The 22,924-nt window shown below is 40.6% G+C and overlaps 2 protein-coding genes across 12 annotated transcripts in view; both read left to right on the forward strand.

Annotated features, from left to right (window-relative positions):
• The window catches only part of Havcr2 (hepatitis A virus cellular receptor 2), a 13,486-nt gene extending 3,588 nt beyond the window's left edge, over window positions 1-9,898 (forward strand). For 2 of the 5 annotated variants that reach the window (XM_048782729.1, XM_048782732.1), the window contains 4 exons: window positions 3,274-3,317; window positions 4,850-4,976; window positions 6,926-6,962; window positions 9,161-9,898. In XM_048782729.1, the coding sequence (XP_048638686.1) occupies window positions 3,274-3,317; window positions 4,850-4,976; window positions 6,926-6,962; window positions 9,161-9,320 (368 nt within the window). In that variant the 3' untranslated portion in view covers window positions 9,321-9,898. The remainder of the gene's footprint in view (window positions 1-3,273; window positions 3,318-4,849; window positions 4,977-6,925; window positions 6,963-9,160) is intronic. The other 3 variants (XM_048782730.1, XM_048782733.1, XM_048782731.1) reach the window with 2 other exon arrangements.
• Window positions 9,899-13,974: 4,076 nt separating this feature from the next.
• Havcr1 (hepatitis A virus cellular receptor 1) overlaps window positions 13,975-22,924 on the forward strand; it is a 29,984-nt gene continuing 21,034 nt past the window's right edge. Inside the window, exons 1-2 of one of the 7 annotated variants that reach the window (XM_048782766.1) lie at window positions 13,975-14,145; window positions 14,521-14,654. In XM_048782766.1, coding sequence (XP_048638723.1) covers window positions 14,091-14,145; window positions 14,521-14,654 — 189 coding nt within the window. In that variant the 5' untranslated portion in view covers window positions 13,975-14,090. Of the gene's footprint in view, window positions 14,146-14,520; window positions 14,655-22,287; window positions 22,473-22,924 lie in introns of those variants that run through there. The other 6 variants (XM_048782756.1, XM_048782741.1, XM_048782746.1 and 3 more) reach the window with 6 other exon arrangements.

The raw sequence follows: 22,924 nt of genomic DNA on the forward strand, positions 1-22,924 counted from the left end.
TTTTTTTTTTTTTTTTTTTTTTTTTTTCTGTAAATTGAGGTTAAAAATAGGGAAGTGTCACCTCGTAATGCTATAGACCATATAAGTCATGCCTTAAGAGTTTTAAGTCAGAAAATGTATCTAAAATGCTTAGTTTCAGTACTGATTATAGTACTTACTCAATATAGGTTAGCTATTGCCATGAATAATATCAGAAGGAAGAATGAGATTATGGTTAACTACTTCAGTGACAAGTAGAATGGGTACAAAATCAAGCTCTTCTTATGAGCTCTGTAAAGTTTCCCACCTCTCTGAATCTCAATTTTCTCATCTGTACAAGGAAGGCAATACCAGTGTCTACTTCATGAGGTACTATAAATAATAAACAGTAGGGCTGAGGATGGGGCTCAGTGGTAGAGCACTTGCCTAGCTCATGTGAGGCACTGCGTTTGATCCTCAGTACCACATAAAAATAAATAAATAAAATTAAGGTATTGTGTCTAAAACTACAACTAAAAATAATAATAATAATAAGAGTAAACAGGATAATGTATGTGTAAATACAGCATAGAACCTGGCCTATAGAATTCATTTAAATATTAGTTATTATTATTATAGTGATTAACTTCACCTCTTTAAAGGTTCAGGCTTTGGTTGTTCTCTAGTGACTGGAAGCCGTTATCTCTTTTGTGATTAGTGAGGAAATTAAATACAGCAGGAACAGATGATCACCCACATTGTGGGCTAATCAATCATACAGGTGTTTATTATGTGCCATTGTTTTATTTTAAAGAACTTACAAATATAGACCTAGGTAGGACGTCAGGGATCATTTAGTTCCACTTTTCCACCCTGTGCTTCCATGCATCTTCCAATATCACCACTGAGTAGGTACCTGCTGTATATCACACATGCAGGCATACAGGACATAGGGAGTTCACTTCCTTGCCTATACCATGAGCCGAAGTCCCCTTCCCCTTAGATTTTGCTTGTTAGTTACTCTCCTCCAAGACAACAACAAAGGGGCCATCTCTTTCATCAGAGAATATAGGGACTTTACCTAGATAGAATTTCTGAGCTTTTCAAGGGCCTGATTTAAGAAAACAGTTGAATAAACAAACCAACAACGCCGCCGCCGCCGCCCCCTCCCCAAAAAGGCAATTGCTCCAAAACAGGAAAACAAAACTAAAAGTGAAGTTAATGAACATCTAACAACTTGCCTATATGTAACATTATGTCAATTAATCAAGGTGAGTCAATTCATAGGTAGTCTATGATTTTGTTTAATGTGATGTGGTTGCTTTTAATGTGTTCAATATAAAGTGGAGTGAAGCCTTAAAAAGCCAGGGTTCCCAGGGCTGTGGAATGTGCTAAACCCACCTGAACACAGGACAAGTGTCCTCTCCCTTCTTCCTAAAGGAGGTGGGACTGGGTCATGGGTGAGTCCTCAGCTCTGGGAAGACTAGTTTGAATTCCAGATTTCTCATAGGTAAAGTACTTCTGTGATCATAGGTAAAGTACTTCTCTAAGATTCAGTCTCTTCATCTGAAAAAATGGGGAAAATACTCTTACATACCTGTTGTGGTGAGCACTAAATGGGATTGTGGCTTTAATAGTGCTAAGCACCATGTCTGGCACACAGACAGTGCTGAGCAGATAGGGACCACTGCATTTATACACTTTGATATTCTCTCTGCCTGCAACCCACCCACCTCCTGGGTTCTCCAGAAAGAAACACTGCAACTTCTTCCAACTGTCCCCCCCACCTTGGCTGATGGGGAAATCTGTGAAAATAGGCTTTGATAACTCAATGTGCTCCATCCATTTTATAGATCATTGTCATAGCAAATGAAGTTAAAAAAGAAGAAGAAGAGTCAGTCTTAACAGTTAGGCCAACAGCCAAAATTATAGGGAAGCAGAAACTGGATTTTCATTTGAAAATCTTGCATGTGGTTAAGATTCATGTTTACTTAGCAGTTCCATTGTGGTTTTTATACTTTAATTTGCTAAATTCCTTTCAGGTAATAGGCAAAATATAATCTTGTTCATATCTGTTTCTTAAATAATTTTAGGACGAGAGTATACCTTTATAATATTGAAATCATAGTCTGCTAAACTATTATTTAGTTGAACCTGATATGCATCTTAAAGGGTTTAGACTTCAAGGTTTCCAGGAGACAGCCATGGTGTTTAAGGAGTTTAAGAGTCTCTGACTTAGTCATAAAAATGAGGAAGCATGTTTTGTTTTCCCAAAGCTGACAAACAATTTGTGTTTAGAATATAGTGTCCACAAGATCAGGGTCTGGGGCCTGGGTTTGTGGCTCCATGGTAAAGTGCTTGCTTAGCATGTATGAGGTACTGGGTTTGATTCTCAGCACTGCATATAACTAAATAAAATAAAGTCCATTGACAAAACTAACAAAATATTTTTTAAAAAAATATCAGGGTCTGTTCCATCAGGTTTGCTGCTCTCCCCTAAACCTGGCATAGAGTTATACATTATTCCTTGACTACTTAATCAGATAAAAGAAATAAACAAATCAACCAAAAGGAAAGATGGTGAGTTGACAGCTGAGCAGCGTGGTCTTTGAGGTTGTGAGGGTAGATGGTAGAGAATGTATGCTTGAAACCAAGTGGACCTAAATTGGAAGGTCATTTCTATCATTCACTAAACTCTGTGACCTTGGAAAGTCACTTAACTTCCCTAACCCTCAGTAGCTTCATCTGTCTAAGGGGACTAACAGTCCTGACACTTTAGGATCCTTATTTCGAATGCTAAGTGAGATACTTCATTAAGAGTTTGGCACAATGCCTGGGTCCTGGTAAATTGTAGCTAGAGTTCTTATTTTCATTTGAAGGTAACCGAATACTCTGTCTCCCTCCTAATGAATAAATGTTAAACTTTTTCTAGAAAATGGATTTTTTTCATTTCTCTCAAAGTCTAATTAGAATATAATGACTGTCATCATTGCTATTGAATTTTTGTAGAAGCCACTAAAGCCCCTGTGGATAAAACAAACTACATATTCAATATAAGTCGTCCTGACAAAAATCTGTATTTCAGGAAATAGAAATAGTTGGGGTTCATTATCTAGATGAATGTTCCTGGTCATCCGAAGTTGATTTATAAGCAATCAGTAAATTCTGTTGTCTCTCAATTAGTTATTGTGAAGACGATGGGGAAGAATTAGTTTTAAGTAGGATTATAGACATCATTCAGCTTTCTCTGATACAAAAAAAAAATTTTAACTATTGACTATCTTCCCTCATTTGTGTGTGTTTGTGCTTGTGTAGTGGAAACACAGACCCTGGGGACCTTCCATGATAAAAATCAAACAGTAAGTAATTTTTGTGTGTGTGTGCTAACAATCTCAACTGCATAAAGAAAATCTGGCTTTAGACATCTTCTCACCTACCATTTCCTTGGGATGGAGGAGGCTTACCCCCCTTAGCTTCAGATTCCTTGTCTGTAATGTGTTGATGATGACAAACCGAAAAGAAGAAACATTAGCGTGTTGTCCCTCTTCTCAAATTTTACAGTTGTTACCACTGTGGAAGTTTCTAAGACTTTCTAGCTTCTTCCAATACACTTCTTCTTGCTTCCCTTATATCCCAGGCAAAAGGTTGATTCTGAAATTTGTTCATTTATATTGACAGAACATCAATCCGGAATATTCAAAGCCAAGAATTTATGTCATTTAAGCATAAAGTAATACTTGATTTTACCATAGTTTTAGTGTTCCCCACATTTCCAGAGTGAAAGAAAAATCACAAGAAATCAAGCTTGTAATGGTGACTTAAAAATTCTTTGAGGGCACATCTGGGAGTCTGTGTTACTTTGACTGAATCTCCTACCTGTATGTTCACATCTGGCCCTCAGCATCCCGTTTTTGTCCCTCCCTCTTTGCAATCAATGACTGCCTTTTGAGTACCTCTGTGTGACCACAGTGCTTACTGCACAATACTTTGCAGGCAAAGTCCAGCTGCTGCAGAAATAATGTGATTGAATAAATGTGTACATGTTTATTGAATAAATGAAAGGTTTAACTCTTCCCCAATTGTTTTAAAAGTCCCCACTACTACTGGTTTTAAAGGAAGACATGGACTGAAATTTTTGAAATAGGAGGATTTTTTATGTCTCTCGATTATCATAAAAATAAATTAATTAGAGAAGTAGCAATAATGTCTACCATTGATTGAACATTTATCATGTGTCAGGCCTTGTGCTAAGCATTTTATATTATATAAACTTAGGTTTTCCAATAATTCTGGAAGTTCATTTAACACTTGGTGATAGAGCTAAGATTTGAATCCAGCCCTGTTTGATTGCCAAGTCCTGGTTCTTTTGTTACATTATTTCTGGGAAAATAGGGGTTTCACTGCAAGGCATTTAGTGTGGACCACTCTGAAACTCTCTGGGGGGACACAGGGTATGCTAAAAGAACAGGACTCCACTCAAAAGCCCATTTTTTGGAGTGTGGGGCGAGATCCATTTATTAAGAGCTCTTTCTTTTTTTTTTTTTTTTTTTTTTTTNCTTTTTAGGTCTTTAGGGAATAGACCAAGAAGGGGAATGGCTGGGTCAAATGGTGGCTCCATTCCCAGCTTTCCAAGAAATCTTAAGAGCTCTTTCTACAACCACAGTACAGAAGAGAATACTCCATTTCTTTGTTAACTCCAATAATTAAACTAATCCATTTCTTTCGTGGTTTGAGGCTTGTCTAAAAGGAGACAGATCAGGGGTAGTTTTAAAGTCCCTTCCATACTGTGATGCTGTGAAAGGGATGGTCTGACTCCAAATCTTGGTATTGGCTGAGTACACAGCTAATTTCTGAACATTTGCATCTTAAATCCTGTTTTGTGTTTGCATAGCAGATATCCACATTTGCTGATGAGTTCCAAAGCTTTGGAGCAACCACCAGAAGAGGCCTCTATATTGGAGTAGGAATCTCTGCTGGGTTGGCTCTTACGCTTATCTTTAGTGCTTTAATTCTCAAATGTAAGTTGTTGGATATGGTTTATCTTTCCCTCCGATAGGAACTGGAAATGTTGGAATGAGAACAAACCGAGATAAAATTTGACTTTGTGCTGGGCATGGTAACTCATGGTAACTCCCAGCAACTCCAGAGGCTGAAGCAGGAGGATTGGAGGCCAGCCTCAGCAACTTAGAGAGACCCTAAGCAACTTAGTGAGACCCTGTCTCAAAATTGAAAATAAAAAGGGCTGGGGATGTGGCTCAGTGGTAAAGTGCCCCTGGGTTAAATCCCCAGCACAAATATATATATATTTGTGTGTGTGTATGTGTGTGTGTGTGTGTGTGTATAAAACTTTGTACCTAAAGGTGATTAGGTAGGCTAAATACCCACTATACTCCTAAACCCTCACAATAATAATAGCTAATAATTATTCAGTGATTACCACATGTCAGGCAGGTCCTGTGTCAAATGTTTCACATACATTTTATCATCATCACCATTAGCAAGTTTCAGAGCTGGGATTTAAATTCAGGCAGGCTGATTCCAGTATCTTTTCTGCATATCATTAATTAAGAAGACTTTTTTTTTCAGTGCTGTGAATTATTGAACCCAGGGGTGCTCTACCACTGAGAGACATCCCAGCCCTTTTTTAAAAATTTTATTTATTTACTTTTATGTGGTGCTGAGGATCGAACCCAGTGACTCACATGTGCTAGGCAAGTGCTCTGCCACTGAGCCACAACCCCAACCCCATCCCAGACCTTTTTATTTTTCATTTTGAGACAGGGTCTCCCTAAGTTGCTGAGGCTTGAACTTGTGATCCTCCTTCCTTAGCCTCCTGAGTAGCTGGGATCATAGGCGTGAGGTGCCATGCCTGACTCCTGTCAGCTCTTGAAGTGTAGCTATTCCTTGTCTAACTGCCCAGTCAATAGCTCCACTTGGATATTTCACACATTTATCAAAACAGAGCTTCCAATTCTATGTTATTCCACCTTCCTTCTCTGGTCTTTTCCATCGTATTTTACCATTGTCTGTCTCGTTGTTTAAGCCAGAAATGCAGAAGTCATCCTGCTCCCATTCCTACCTCTTAAGATGCAGTCCAACTTCAGTTCCTGAAGTCTTTCTCCAAAATATATTTAAAATCCCTCATTCTGCATGTCTTGGCCACCACCTTACTATAAGGCACTGCCTTCTCTGCTTTCTTCCCATTTCTTTGTTCCTCCTCCCTCCTTCCTCCACATAGCTGACAGTGATACTAACACCCAAACAGACCATATCTCTGTCCTTCAGTGATTTCCTATAGGTCTTAAAATAAAACCCTAACTCCTTATCACGATGGAAAAGTCCTGTGGCCCCTAGTCACAGCTTACTCCTCAGCCTTCACCTGGGGCCGTTCGTTCTCTTAGCCACTTTTTGGTTTCAGAGAATCACCAAGATCTTTCCTAGGGCTTCTCTCTTCTTGGAAGGCTTCCCGTGGCTCTTGACACAGCTGACTCATTCTTTTCTTTCAGAGCTGAACTTAATGATAGTTTCTGAGAGTGTTGCCCTATTCTCTGTTTCAGTGTGGTTTTGGTTTCTCTCATACATCACACTTTGAAATTATTTCGTTTTTCTACTTACTTACTCTTTTCTTTTCCTTCTACCCTATCTGCTTTCTTCTCTTTTTTCTCGTTTCTCCCATGCAAGCTTTGTGAAGTTAGGACTCACAATTCACCTTTGTGTCAACCATGCCTAGCAAATTGCCAGACACTTAGAAGAGGCCTCGTGGTATTTGTTAAATAAGAAAATGCATCTTCTTTATTTTCTAGCATAGTACATAGAATAAACTAAGATACACATGGGGAGTTTGATTTAGTTTCTTCTAAGCAGAGACCAGATTTCCCTAAACAACAATTACCCACAGTGAGCCCATTTTATTTCTTATTTATTTTACCTAAGCACATTTATTCATTTTACTTTCCTCTTTACCTAGGGTATTCTCATAGGAAAAAGAAGTTACAGAATTCAAGGTAAGAATAGGAATGGGAGAAGGAGAATCTGAGCGGCCCCCTACCCTAATATAGCTTTGATTTTTGCCCTGAGAAGGTTTGGCCTGGGGTTTGGGGGGTCTAAGCTTGTATTTCTTTTGCCTGCAGTCTAATTATGAAATGCAAATTTAACATGCTGCTCTGTTTGCTCCCTGATCCGGTTAGCTTCCTTAGTTCTAATGTTAAGGTATAGAATTTATCTCCCTATTATTAAGAAATGCTTATTTATCTCTGTATTAATGGGGATTTTTTTCAGTGAACTGAAACCTCAACTTATTGAGCACTTACTATGTCCAGGGGGGTCAGGGCTGGACACTGAGGTAACCAAAGTGAACAGGAAAACCAGTCTGTTTTCAGGGTTTTTATAGCCCCACTCAGGCTTTTCAGCTGATGATGTATAGGATCACCAGGGCACTTAAGCCAACTGATGCAGGACCAGCCCTGTAGCAACTGAATTGGAATTTTGATGATGAGGACTGAGCAGGTGTTTCTCTGAAAGCTCTCCGGGTGGTTCTGTTGTGTAGTCAGGGCTGAGAGTTAATTCGGGTCCCTGTCTTCATCATCATTCCTTACTATTTACACCATCCATTCCTGATCGACATAAGTCACACCCTTATCAGATTTTCCAGTTTTAGTAACATTTGGTGCATTACAAGAATGTAATGTATTTTGAGAAGCAAATGACTGTCCATTAAATACTATCTAAATCACTGATCATTTTAGACTAAGATAAATGTGGTATATTATAAAGACAAAATAACATGTAATAAGAAGTCAAATAAAGTAACAAGTAAAATATTCAATGATTAGTGTTCTTCATTAAAGCAGAAATTGGGAAATATGATTATTATTCAGAGGTAACATTGATAGGAATTAATTCATCATTTATGAAGTTATATGATTAATGTTCATCCCTGTCTACAAATTGTAAACTCCACAGAAAATTAGGAACTTGTCTGCCATATTAATGACTGTATCCCCAGAATAGTGCCTGATCCTATTAACAATCAATATTAATGATGGAATAAATTAGTATTTTTCACGGTTGACCTGTGAGGCAGGACTCACATTATTTCCATATTACAGACAAGGATACTAAAACACAAAGTTTACTAACACTTAACCTCTATGGGATTTTTGTGTTCCATTCAATTCTATCTCTCTAGTTGCATAGAACAGTGTGTAACATACTAATTATTTCTTGAATGAAAACAAAACATAGTGTACGCCTGTAATTCTAGCAACTCAGGAGGCTGAGGTAGAAGGATTGCAAGTTCAAGGCCAGCCTTAGCAATTTAGTGAGGCTCTAAGCAACTTAGTGGGATCCTGTCACAAAATTAAAAACAACAACAAAAAAATATGGAAAGGGCTGGGAATGTGGCTCAGTGATTGACAGCCCCTGGGTTCAATCCCTGGTACTCAAACAACAACCACCACCAAAACCAAAAAAACAACAACAACAAAGATTTATGCAAATCTTAAAGCTAGCATGTATCAGAGAATTTGAACTCTAGTCTGATTGGATCTACAACATAATTGTTCCCATTTATTTTTCCTTTTGAAATTGTTCAAGCTCACAGAAAAATTGGAATGACAGTGCAAGGAACAACAGAACCTCCACCTGAACTCCACATGTGGCATGCGGCACATTCTGGCTTTGTCCATTTCTCCATATGCACAATGGTTTTTCTGAACTATTTGTAAGGAAGTTGTAGACATCTTGACATTCACCTAAACATTTCAGCTTTTGACCACTAAGAATAAGGATATGCAGTTTTTCTATCTAAGAAAAATGAAGTTAATTCAGATTTTCTCAGATAGTCCCCAAATTATTTTATGGCTTTTCCCCCCAGTCGACATCCAATCAAAGATCATACATGTCTCTTCAGCAAAGCCTAATCTTATTATTATTATTTTTGGTATCAGAAATTGAACTCAGGGGAACCTGGCCACTGAGCCACATCCCCAGCCCTATTTTGTATTTTATTTAGAGACAGGGTCTCACTGATTTGCCATTGCTGAGGCTGGCTTTGAACTCTCGATCCTTCTGTTTTCAGCCTCCTGAGCTGCGGGGATTACAGGCGCATGCCTCCACACCCATCTTAAAGCCTAATCTTTTAACCTCGTTCCATGTTGCCTGCAGAATGCTTAAATCAACCCCAACACTTTTCTTTTCACAGTCTCATCACGCTGGCCAACCCCCGTCCCTCAGGATTGGCAAATGCAGCAGCAGACAGGATGCGCTCAGAGGAGAACATCTACATCATTGAGGAAAACATATATGAGATGGAGGACCCGAATGAGGACTACTGCTATATCAGCAGTGAGCAGCAATACTGACCACCTCTGGGTTCTCACCTTTTTATGCCATTGAATCCAGTACCTTCATTTTTGACCTTGGTGTTGTTTTTTTCAAAACTAAGATGTGTCAGCTAACTGGTTTTACAGGTTCTGTCCAGGGGCACGAAGAAGAGTGTTCCTATTTTCTGGAGATAATTAGCTCACATTGGGGTTCAACCGTGACCTTTGCTGTACATCATTACCTCTGTATCCCAGCTAACAGGGGTATCCAACCCAGAGACTGCCAATCATGGGCATTAGACTTCAAATGTACTTTTATGCACATTAGGGATTCTTGATATGAAATCTCTCCAAGAAATTCAGGCTTATGATGTGACTGTGAAGCTCCTGAAAATGTAGAGTATACTGTGTGTCGAGACATGTGCTTTTCTTCTTCAGTACAGACAGTCTAAAGGGGCACTGATTTTCATGGAGGTCTATAATCCTTAAAAGGGTCCAATAAGCCAAATGTTGTGGTACATACCTGTAATCCCAGCAATTTGGGAGATTGAGGCAAGAGGATTCCAAGTTGGAGGCCAGCTTCAGCAACTTGGCAAGGCCCTAAGTGACTTATGGAGATACTATCTCAAAATAAAAAATAAAAAGCTTGAAAAAAAAAGAAAAAGAAGAAAGAAAAGAAAAAAAAAGGTTAAGTTATGAAAGGAGGGGCTGGGGCTGGGGCTAAGCGGTAGGTTGAGTGATCACCTAGCACGTGCAAGGTGCTGGGTTCGATCCTCAGCACCACATAAAAATAAAGGTATTGTGTCCAATTATAACTAAAAAATAAATAAAAAAGAAAGGAATGATCTTGAAGTTTCCCTCTGAGTTTATGCTTTTTTGAATGTTGCCTGTCCAATGGTAAGTGCTCACCTCTGCCTCAGTTAAGAAGACAACTCAGCAGGCCTGTGGTGTGGCCGGAGAACATGGGGAAAAGGAGTGTGTGTGTGTGTGTGTGTGTGTGTGTGTGTGTGTGGCCAAGTTTTGCTTGTTGCACTCTCAAAAGGAAATATCTCTGCCCAACTTCTCCATTCATGGAGAGAACTGGAGCTGTATTTTCACAGAAGAAGAACTAGTGACTGAGACTCTGTTTCCTGGTGAAAAGGAGGCAAAGGCTTCCAGCAATCTGTCTTGTCAGCATCAGACCCCTTAATGGAAAGACAGTGGTCCCTGAACTTAAATTCTAAGATAGGGGAGACTATCCTTGTCTTGTTTATTGTTGCCTTCCAGGCTCTTGCCTGACTCTGAAACTTGCTAAATAACTTCAGAATGCAGAAAGGGAACTTTCTGGAGAGACTTTCCATTGCAGAGCTCAGACAGAGCACGCGTCTGTAACTTCTCGAGTCTGTAACTTCTCGAAGAATTCACAAATACTCTGAAGCTTCCATATCTGTTCTTATCTGGCCAAAGTGGCCTTTGTTTCTCAATAACATCTTTCTATTCAGGATCTTGTTACTCTTTTATGTTTTTCTCTTTCTGCCTTCCTTAGCACATAAAGAATGTGAAATATGTCTGTCATCCCTGACTCTGGAGGCTGAGGCAAGAGAATCACAAGTTCAAGGGCAGCCTGGGCAACTTGGTGAGACCTTGTGTCAAAAAATTAAAAGGCTGGGTGTAGCTCAGCGATAGAATTCCCCTAGATTCAATACCCAATACTGGGTGTGTGTGTGGATGGGGGGGGAGTGAATCAACAATATGGACGTGTTGCTGACTGAAAATCACTCCTCCACAGCTAGCTGAGGAGGAAATTGCTACTGGATTGAACAGAGAAGATGTTGGTCACTGAGCATGCAGGCAGCCTGTTTGTTTTTACAAGTCTTTCTGGAAGTCTTATTGTGTGAATTAGATGGAATTTCGGCTATAAATAAAGAGATTTGGAGAGCACTGGCTTTCTATAGCTGATATGTAAGAGAGATCATTTTGCAAAACTAATATTGTAGGCAGCAGTTCTCATACAGGCTGACAAATTAAACACAAGTGTTTTATAAAAATCATGAAATTCTAGTGAGAAAGAACATGAGAACACATTTGGACCAGATCAATGGTTTCTCCCCAACGATATTCCTATCCTATAAAAATCTTTAAACAAGAATATTATACAAATATGATTACTGCAAGGGTATTCATAAGAGATTTTCTATATCAATCGAAAAATTGTTGATTAAATGGTTCAGTTAAAACGAACTAGGACGTTTCATTGAGTTTTTTGGTTAATTCAACAAATACTTATTAAGTGGTTACTATGTTCTGGCACTGTGTTTGGTGCTGGGATCATGGAGCAGGGCCAAAAAAGGCAAATCCCTGGCCACATGAAATGTCACTTAGTCTGATAGGAAGGAGAATTCACGTCCATTTGTCCATTCAATGAACATTTATTAGCAACTACTCTTGGACAGGCATTGTTGTGATATCTAGAACAGCAGTGACCAAAGCAGTCAAAACTCTGCTCTCGGCAGGGGGCAGTGGCACACTGTAATCCCAGCTACTTGGGAAGCTGAGACAGGAGGATCAAGAGTTCAAAGTCAGTCCCGCAACTTAGCAAGGCTCTAAGCAACTCAGTGAGACCCTGTCTCTAAATAAAATGCAAAAAAGGGCTGGAGATATGGTTCAGAGCCCCTGAGTTCAATCCCTGGTAACAACAACAACAACAAACATAACAAAACAACTCTGCTCTCATGACTCTGATGCTACTTGTCCTTTGACAAAGCTCTGCGATTAAGCGAAAGGAAAAGTAGTTCTAGACTAAGTGTATGTAATTGATTTTTTGTTTGTTTTGTCCTTAAAATTATGGGAGACTGAGCGCAGTGGTTGCATGCCTATAATTCCACTGCCGTGAGTCGGGGGAACTGTGAATTCAAGGCCAGCTTTGGCACCATAGCAAGACCCTGTCTCCAAATTTAAAAAGGGTCTGGGAATGTAATGCAGTGGTAGAGTACTCACCTAGCACATGTGAGACCCTGTGTCCATTCCTAGTATGGAAAAAAAGAAAAGAAAAACAACAAAAAAGAATATACCAAAATTAATATTGTTATATCATTGGGACAAAAGGTTGGCAAAGACTTTCACTTTTTTCTTTCTTTCTTTCTTTTTCCTGTTATACTTTAATTATTTTATCCATTTTCTTTGGTAATAAAAATTGAATTTTAAAGATTATAGCAGTGTTTTCCTGTCTGCTTTCCTTTTCATAGGAAGAAATGAGGACCTGGATGGGTTAAGGTCAAGGTCGGCAGTAGGATGTGACAGTAAGCCAGGCCTGGGATCTTGGTTTTTGAGAGTAGGATTCACTCTACACTAGTATTATAATGGAGAAGGTACACAGGGAAAAACAACAAAAACAAAACCAGAGAAGGGGAAAGGGCCCAGGAGATGGAGAGTAGTAACTTCAAGTATTAAAAACAATGCCACCACCATCCCAAGGCTTTAATGAGGGTTTTGACAGAACAGTGCACATCTCACAAGTGGCTGCAACTCAGCTTGGTGCCCAGGTCTTGGTTTGGGAGTGTACTCTTTGGGTGTTCTTTAAAAAACTATCCTAGCCTAGCACCATGGTATCCAAGCACTGGAATCCCAGCATTCTGGAGGCTGAGTCAGGAGAATTACAAGTTTGAGACCAGCCTCAGCAATTTATGAGACCCTCAGCCATTTAGTGAGGCCCTATCTCAAAATAAAAAAGAGCTGGGGATATAACTCAGTGTTAAAGTGCCCCTGGGCTCAATCCTCCTTATCAAAATAAGTAAATAATATTTAAAAAAAAAACTATCCTAAACTTATGTAGTAAAATCCTAATGCTATTAAATCTCTTTGACCCATTTTCTTCCAAAGATGGATATAGAGGAAACGCCTTATCTGCATATGATGATAATGCAGCAGGTCACGCTGGTTAAAAGTGAACATCTTAATCCAGAAACAAATGTGATGTTATCTTCAATGTCTTTAAGTGGACAGTGAACATAGTTTTGGTTCCAGGACTGAGGAGGCCCCACAATCTCTTAATTCTCTAAGGAAACATTCTGTAGTACACAAGGTAGTTCCAGCGGCCTGAACAGGAACTGGTCACTCCTAACATCCTTGTATACAACTTCAGAACCCTGGTCCTCTCAATTAATGTTAATGACATCTGAAGGGTATATATAAATCACACTGGGACCTGCTATGCTTCTAATTTTCTTTTTTTTTTTGGTACCGGGGATTGAACCCAGGGGCACTCAACCACTGAGCCACACCCCCAGCCCTATTTTGTATTTTATTTAGAGACAGGGTCTCATTGAATTGCTTAGCCCCTTGCTTTTGCTGAGGCTGGCTTTGAACTTGTGATCCTCCTGTCTCAGCCTCTGGAGCTGCTGGGATTACATGTGTGCGCCACTATGCCCGGTGTGGTACTGATTTTTGAAGATGTCAGTTTATTTTCCTAAACTTCTTAGGGGAGAGATAGTAGTTTTTTATTTGCATAGAATGTTCCATTCTTACTTAGCCTGGGTTGATTAATAAACATTTATTAAAATAACATGTTGAATGGCAGAACAGTGGAGCAGAGGTAGTTAAAACCGGCTTTCACTTCTGCATCTGCCCCACTGATGTGGACGGGTCCTTGATGCTGTTCCTCTTTTTTGATTTGTTTATTCATCTGCACATTGAGGGGATTGGCCCAGGTGTTTAAAGGAGCTTCATGCACCACCATCTCAAAGTCTGCGTGATTTTTCAGACTTAGATTTTGATTTAAAATTTTTATCTTTGTTGAATCTTTTTAAATAGCCCAGCAGAGTCTGGTGGTGCATGCCTATAATCCCAGCTACTCAGGAAGCTGAGGGAAGAGGATCGCAAATTCCAGGTTAGTTTCAGCAACATAGTGAGACCTCGTCTCAAAATTAAAAATAATAAAAAAAGAGCTGGGGATGTATCTCAGTAGCAGAGCACTCCTGGGTTCAATCCCCAGTACCACAAAAACAAAGATAAACCCCTCACTGGGTGCTGTATGAATAATTCTTAGGAATTATGGAAACAGGGTGATCATTAAAAACAAAAACAAACAAACAAACAAACAAAAAACAACAAACAGAAGAAAACAAACAGCCCAGCAGAAAACAGATACTATTCTAGTCCACTAATATTTCCCTAGAATGTGTTTAAATTAGCAAGTGGGTCAAAGATTGGCTGATTGAAGAGACTCTGTTTTCAAACACACTTCCCTGTGCTCTTATTTAAGGGTGTGGCCAAGAGATAAGGAGTGGAATCCGGGAGAAGCCGTCTTTATCTATGAAAACCTTTGGAGGGAACGTGACCGACCACCTGAAGGAAAGGTTGTGCCAAGACCTGTCTGCTGACTCATCGGTGAGTGGGGTGAGTGGGGCACTCTGCAGACTCACTCTAAAGACAAAGCCAGAACACCCACCGCGGCTTGGACTTTCTCAGTGTTACATGGGATTAGGACACTAGGCCCCATGAGGACAGAGTTGGTAGAATAGGGGAAGTGTACATAAAATGGAGCTCTTTGGACTTGGGGGAGATATTTATATTTATTATTATTTTTAGTACCAGGAATCGAACCCAGGGATGCTTAACCAAGGAGCCACATCCCCAGACCATTTTATTTTTTTAATTTTGAGACAGGGCCTCGCTGAATTGCTGAGGCTGCCTTTGAACTTGCAATCCTCCTATCTGAGCTGCTGGGATGACAAGCATGTCCCACTGTGCCTGTCTGAGAGAGTCTCATTTAAATAGAATAATAGGCTTATATAGCTGAATTACTGGAGCTTTTTGTGAACAAGGTTAGCATGAGAAACAGGGAGGAAGAAACCTGTCGTGTGGAACCTTTGGATTAAGCTATATTACTTAGGCCAGTATATGTAGGTATTTTATAATATTACATGATATGGAAACAGCATTTTATGAATAGAGGGCATAGTCATATTAGCAGTTTTGTTCATTGACTTTTGTGATTTGTAAAATATTTATAAAAAAATAACTCAATTTCTAGTGTTATGTTGGCTGATGTTGGCTACTGACTTTTGCAGGTTTATGGTAGAAACCACTGAACTTTTAACAGGGGTCCACTTTATGCTTTGCAGATAGCCCTGGCTGTTCTGCTACTGCAACTAATTTTTAAAATGGACGTGTTTCTTTCTCTTGTTCTCTCCCTGTTCCTTCCTAATCTCAGGGGATACAGGATTACCTTCATTCCCTATTTTGGGCAGTTAGTTGTCTTTGAGCACCCACCCACCATAGAGGAAGGAAGTAGTCCATACTTTGGGAAAGGTACAAGAAGATCTCAGGAATGGTTATCTCCCAAATTAACAAGTGAATTACAGCTCCAACAGAGGGCACCTGGAATGTAGCCTTTGACTCACTTCTTTAAAACCCCCTGTTCCTCCTGATGGGCAGAATCACAGCTTCTGGAACAGGAGTCCCTGTGTTTCTTCTTTGCTAGCAAAGCAACAAGCCTTCTTTTTCTTTTTTCCTTTTTCTCAAAACTGTGTCCTTATTATTGGCTTGACACTGGGGACAAGGACCAAGCTTTTGGTGACAAACTGACAAAGTTCCATAGGAGCAGGCACAAGTGTTTTGGTTTGTTTCTGGTGGTGCGAGGAATGGAGTAGAAGGGTGTGGCCTGCCAGGGAAGGTCAGCATCTTGGATTGGAGTTTGCCTCCAAGGTAGTGGGAAACCATTGAATGATCTTAGGGTAGGGGAGATATTTAGAGAAATGCCTGGGAAGATTGAAAACAGTTATCTCCCCCAGGGCCTGCAGCTGCAGAGAGCTGGAGACCTTGGTCCTCTTGGACTGGGTTCCCCTTCTTGACCCCTTAATTAAAGTGCCACCCAGGTGCTCCACGAGGGTTGCACATTCGACCTTAGTGCATCCACTCTCAGAAAGCTTTTCTCAGATCTCTTTTCCATTGTCATTGTGAGCTTTTGATGAAGTTCTAACTTCACCAAGGAAGCCATCAACCCAGAGCTTCCATAGACGTACCCACTGAGAGCATGCACCCGTGAGACTGTCATGTGAGAATATGTGTTTCTGAAGAAGGGTCCAAGGAGTCCCCAGAGAGCTGAGGGAACTTGACTCAGGGCCAGCGGGGGTTCTTGGCATATGGGATGGAAAGGGATTTTAGCAATGTCCAGTCAAAGGCATTAGACAAAGGTTTATTTAGGAAAGTAGATACATAGTCAAGGGAGATTGGGAGCCACCTCAAGAGAAGCGAAGCTTTTGGGGTAAAGCAAGGAATACCGACTAAGAGGAGAACACCACCACTTCCAGAGGGAGAGACAGTATCCTGTCGTTGCGGGTGTTGATATGTACAGAAGGATGGTTACTGGGGTTGGAGTAAAGTGGAATCACACAGTTCCACACCAGTTTCCCTGCACTTGTGCATTGTTCTCTTGTTACAAGGGCATGGGTCAAGGGTGTGGCCCAAGGGTACCTCCCTGAGGAGCTGCAATTGTTCATGGGTGTATCCTGCATTTCAGGGTTTTGTAGGCACTCCTGAGACTCTATATCTCTCCCTTTATTCCCAAATTCCTATCTCTGATGCGAGATCTAAACCAAACCCTCTAACAGGCATAGATTCCTTTCCTCCATTGCTCAGCAAAATTTCCCTTTCTTTAATCATTTTTTCTTCTTTCTCTAGATCATTTCCAGATCATACATATCTACCGTTATTTCTCTCACTAAAAAATATCTCTCTTACCATACTCTCCAACTTACCTTCCTTCATTTTTGCTGTTTGTAAAACTCCTTGAAAGCATTCGCCGTTTACAATTATCTCCTGATTTTATTCTATTTTTTTAACTGAAGTAAAAAAAAAATTTTTTTTTTTTGAAGTAAAATTCTCAGTAACACACTCAGGTCACTGGTAATCTCCAGGTGGCTCCGTGCTACGGGAATATCTCAACTCCTGCTGCTGCAACTTCTGTCTTGTGATATTTGCCAGGTGCATTTGCTTCTTTTGACTTCCTTTTACTTTTTCCTCTTTCCTTTCTTAGTCTGCCTCCAGTCTTATGTTGGTTCTTCTTCCTTTTCCTGGCAGAAGGCCCCGGGGCTTAATTCTTGGCCACAGGTGCTCCTTTGTGATCCAATTCAGGCTCTTGGCTTTGAAATACTGTTGTTGTTTTTTTTGGCCTGTGGCCTGCCCCCTCCCCCACCATGGTAATTGAACTCTACCACTGAACCACATCCCCAGCCCCTTTTTATTTTTTATTTTGAAACACGTAAGTTGCTGAGGCTGGCCTTTTACTATTGCTTCTCCTGCCTCAGCCTCCAAAGTAGCTGGGATCATGGGTGTATGCCACTGTGACTGACTTCAAACGCCATTTCTAAGCCAGCGATCCTAATGTGTATTTTTAACCCAGACCTCCCCCCCGAATTTCAGCAATCTCCACTTGGGTCTAGAAGATACCTCCAACTCCACCTGTCCAAAACCCAGACTATTTCCCGGAATGCCTGTGATCCAGTGTTCCCCCTCTTGGTGGCACCTCTTGTCTTTCCACAGCTTAGGCCCAAATCCCTTGAAGTCACCTCCAAGCTCCTCCTCTTCTCAAATCCCTCAGAGAGGTGTTTGTTGAACCTTCTGAACACACAGCACCTGAGTGCCAGAGGGTCTTTTGTCCCCTCCTGCTATCCCTTCCTTTCTGAATCCCTACAGCAGACACCCCCGGGGCTTCTCTGCTTCTCAACCAAGTGGCCACAGAATCCTGCTCAAAGGAAGTGAGATCCTGTCACCTGCAGGACACTCTTTTCCTTTCATGTGGAGAGTCCTCATGAAAAGGAGAGTCCTCAGACAAAGCCTCACGAGTCCGTGAGTCTGTCTTCCCCTCCCCACCTGCTCCTCAGCATTATGCTGTCTGCCTCACTCTGGTGGGGGGGCTCACTGGCCTCTCCCAACACCCAGGCCCTCCCCTGTCACGGGGCTGGTGCTCTCCTACTTCCCTTTTCACAGAAAGCTCTTTCTGGAGTGACTGACTCTGTTCTTTGGCCTTGTTTAATAGAACCTTCTCAGTGGAAGTGGAAACCCTGTTCAAACCCGACCACGTTATCTAAAGTTGTACCCCCACCTCTCTCCAGCTCTGCCTCCCTAGCTTCCTTACCTCACTCTGTTTCTTTTCCCTCTTCTCACCTGCTCACTCATGCCTATCCGTCTGCACTCACACACTCATGTGACTGTGAGCAAGCTGTTAACCTCCTTGAGCCTTGGCTCTCTCCTTCTTCTCCTTCTCCTCCTCCTTCTTCTCCTTCTTCTCCTTCTTCTCCTTCTTCTCCTTCTCCTTCTTCTCCTTCTTCTCCTTCTTCTCCTTCTCCTTCTCCTTCTCCTCCTTCTCCTTCTCCTTCTCCTTCTCCTTCTTCTTCTTCTTCTCCTTCTTCTCCTTCTTCTCCTTCTCCTTCTTCTCCTTCTCCTTCTTCTTCTTCTTCTCCTTCTTCTCCTTCTCCTTCTTCTCCTTCTTCTCCTTCTCCTTCTCCTTCTTCTCCTTCTCCTTCTCCTCCTTCTTCTTCTCCTTCTTCTTCTTCTTCTTCTTCTTCTTCTTCTTCTTCTTCTTCTTCTTCTTCTTCTTCTTCTTTTATATTAGCACTCATCGCTTCGCAAATATACTAATAAATGATACTTTTGTTATTTTTCTAAATTTATACACTTATCTTCTAAGTTAAATTTAAGATACACCCCACAGAGGCCTTTGGTTCATTGGTATATCCCAAATTAATAGAATAATGTCAGTAAATTACAGATAGTCCATATTTATTGTTTGAGTACATTTTTAGTTATATTTTTATTATCCATTATCATTATATTTTTATATTGCATTATATAATATTATTATTTATATGATGTTATATTATGTTATATTGTTATTATCCACGATAAACATGCATAATTTGAAATTTTTATATCTATATTTATGATCTGAAAAATGAATATCATTACATTTTGTTAAATCAGTGTATAAGAAAAGGAAAATCGCCAGGTCAGGGCATTGGGTGGGGTGGGAAGAGGGCTGTGGAAGGTATTGAGGTAACAGTGAGGGGAACTGTAGGATTCTAGGCTATCCAGGTTTGGTATAGAGTGATGGGAATGAGGATAGTGGGTGGCTGTAATGATTCCCTAGTTGTGGAGCTGGGTTAAGGGGTGAGTCCACCAGGCATAGTGATGCACACCTGTAATCCCTGCAGCTCAGGAGGCTAAGACAGGAGTATCACAAGTTCAAGGCCAGCCTCAGTAACTTAGTGAAGCCTTGAGCAACTTAGCGAGAATCTGTCTCAAAAAATTAAAAAAGGGGGGTGGGGGTGGGTGCTGGGATGTTGCTCAGTGGTTAAGCTTGCCTGGGTTCAATGTCTGGTACCAAACTAAACCAACCAAACAAACAAACAAAACCCTTAGCTACTCAGGAGGCTAAGGCAGGAGGAATGCAATTTAAAGGTTAGCCTGGCAATTTATAAAGACTCTGTCTCACAATAAAGTATAAAGGGCTGGGGTGCAGCACAATGGTAGAACATTTTTTGCCTAGCATGTGAAAAGCCCTAGGATTCAATCCCCAGTATTGCAAAAGAAAACCCAAACAAAACTGAACACTGTGGAATTGCATAGCTATTCAACGTCTCAGAGCTGAGGTCCCACATCCTTGTCTTGACTTTCCTTCCTTATTTCCTCCTCTTCAAGCACCTTCCACCCCTTCTTGTTTTTCTTCAACTATTAATCTCACATGACACTTTTTAAAGCATTTTCTCTCACCCCCTTCTCCCTCTACCCTTGCCAAAATGAATCATCTCTCCCCATGACTTGGACTTCCATTTATTTATATTCAATCAATATTTAAATTGCCTTAAAGAAGTTTATAGAGTTGGGTGCTGTCCAACAGTGTAGCTCTGTGTAATAACTAAAATCTTAATCAAAATCAAAGTAAATGAAAAATTCTAAAAAACAATATTTATTTATTTATTTTTGGTACTGATGATTGATCCCAGGGGTGCTTTACCACTGAACTACACCCCCAGCCCTTTTTATTTTTTTATTTTGAGACAGGATCTCACGAAGTTGCTCAGGGCCTTGCTACATTGCTGAAATTGGTCTCAAACTTGCAATCCTCCTGCCTCAGCCTCTTGAGTCACTGGGGTTACAGGCATGAGCCACTATACCCAGCTGATTCCCAGAGGATTGAAATAGTGTAATAATAGACAGAGGGGCTGGTTGGCTACTTTAGATTGAGAGTGGAGGAGAAGAAATGTCTAAAGAGGTGACATTTAACCAGGTTCAAAAGGCAAAAGGAAGATGCGAAATGGGTGGGCTGAAAGAAGGAGCCCTAATGCAGAGATAAATGTGAAAGAAAGTCCAAGTGGCTGGGGTCAGGTGGCAGGGGACAGCATGGTAGAAGAAGATATTTGAGCAATAGGAAGGACCAGATTACTAGGACTTTATAAAAATCTGAGTAAGGAGTTAGGATTTTTTGTTTTCTTCCAGAGAGAACTATGGGAGGGGTTCCATAAGTGGGAGATGACATGGTCTGATTATACATTTACCATTTATCTCACTCTGCCTGACTTCATTAGTTAGTTGCTTACTTACCTGTGTCTCCGACTGATTGTACAATCCTGGATTTTTGCATCCTTAGTATTAAGTCATGCTCCGTTAGGTTTGGTGTAATAGTAACGACTCATAGACCGGGATTAAGCTCTTCAAAACGTCGGCTCATTTATTATCTTTGAATACGGTAAAACTAGTCATGGAATATTTTGCCTCCCAAATAAACAAGGCAGGATTTCATTCTGAGTGAGCCAATTTCAGCATCGCTTCTCCTCCCTCTGGTAGGCGAGATGGGGTCAGCAGTGTTCTTCATAAAAGGTGGAGAACAGAAAAATGATCAGAAAAGTGAATATCATTACATTTTGTTAAATCAATGTATAAGTAAAGGAAAATACAAGGATAGCAAGTCTCCAGAAATGTGCTCATGCCTTGGTAGAACTCATCTTGTTGCTCAGTTGAATTAAAGAGCCTGGAGGTTTCCTTTGGAAATCAGGAAGGGGCTAAAGATCATGATTCAATCCCTTCATTTTCTAGAAGAGAATTTCAAACAATAGTCCATGAAGGCCCCATGAGACATCCTGCAATGTGGGGCTGAGACAAGCCAGAGGACTCTAAGGGCAGAGAGTAGTATAGCTCTTATGTGGCCATCTGATTTATTTAAAAAAAAAAAAAAAAGTAAAAAAAACTGAGTCTGATGTGGACTCTGAATGTTGAAATCTTAGTTTTGAATGAAGAAATGAACTTTTATTTATTTATTTTAATATTTGGCTGCCAACAGCTTTTTTAATTTTTATTTTTAAAAATATTTAATTGATTTTATTTTTTAAATACAGGACAGAATGTATTACAATTCTTATTACACACGTAGAGCACAATTTTTCATATCTCTGTATATAAAGTATGTTCACACCAACTTATGTCTTCATACATGTACTTTGGATAATGATATCCTTCACATTCCACCATCATTGCTAATCCCCTACCCCCTCCCTTCCCCTCCCACCCCTCTGCCCTATCTAGAGTTTTGAGCGTAGGAGAAACAGAAGAAATGAAGTTTTAAACACTGTCATGGAAAACACCCTGCAGGACAGATAGAGTCTTTGGGCCACTGGTTTGTAGCATCAGGCTTCAGGTCTCTCCCAAGGAGAGACTGCAAAGTCAGCGCTTCCCACTCTTGGGCAGTGAGGGACCCAGGGCCTCAGTATGTTTCATGGAGACATGGAGACAGTTTCAATGTCTCCATGAAACCAGTTGTGGGCTGCAAGGAGGCTAGAAGTATAGCACCCCTGTCTCCCTGGGAGGAAGTTACTGAAGCTTTAGCCCGGAAGAGGAGTTAATCAAGTACTAGGCAGGCTTGCTTGTGTTTCTGTGGTTTAATGATTAAGAGTCAAAGTCAGAAGCCAGAAATCTGAAATCCAAGCATATCAACCACCCCAAGCCTGAGCTTCCTCCTCCACAGATGGGGTTAAAAGCAGCTGCCTTTGGGGCTTTGTGAGGATTGAATGCTTGTATGTGGGTGCTTGGCACAGGGTCTGCTCCACAGCAGATTCTCAAAAACTTTAGCTAATGTTATTAGTGCACTGTTTAGGTTAGTTTTCAAAGTTCTACCACAGGACTTTTTGCTTATCTACCCATTCCTTTCTGAGAGACAGAGTAAGTAATTTTAGTGTTATTTTATAAGTGAGAAAATCAAGGTTTGGAGTTCAGTTAGCTTTGCTTACCCAGATTTGCAAGTGGCACAGCTCAGATCCAAGCCCAGTACTTCCTGAAGTTTTCTCTGGATGGCTTAGTAAGATGTAGCCTGAGTCATAATGTTGGGTTCCAGAAATGGTTAGGCCTAGTGCTTCACATTATTGTTGATTTCATTGTGCTAGTGGACCACCCTTCAGAGACCACTGATTAGGAACAGCCCTGTGTCCACTAGAGGACAAGGCCATTTCTGCCATTGGAAGGCTGGTCTTTGCTCAAGTTGTGCCATTGAGTCACACTTTATCTCTGCTTTCAGTGTTGCTTTTTTTTACTGCCTCATGTCCTGTGTCAGGACCAGGAGTTAGACTGAGGCTGTATGTGGGGGAAAGAACTAGGAGATAAGAGATTGTTTTGGA

Source organism: Marmota marmota, unplaced genomic scaffold, assembly GCF_001458135.2.
Source record: "Marmota marmota marmota unplaced genomic scaffold, marMar, whole genome shotgun sequence".
Taxonomy (NCBI): domain Eukaryota; kingdom Metazoa; phylum Chordata; class Mammalia; order Rodentia; family Sciuridae; genus Marmota; species Marmota marmota.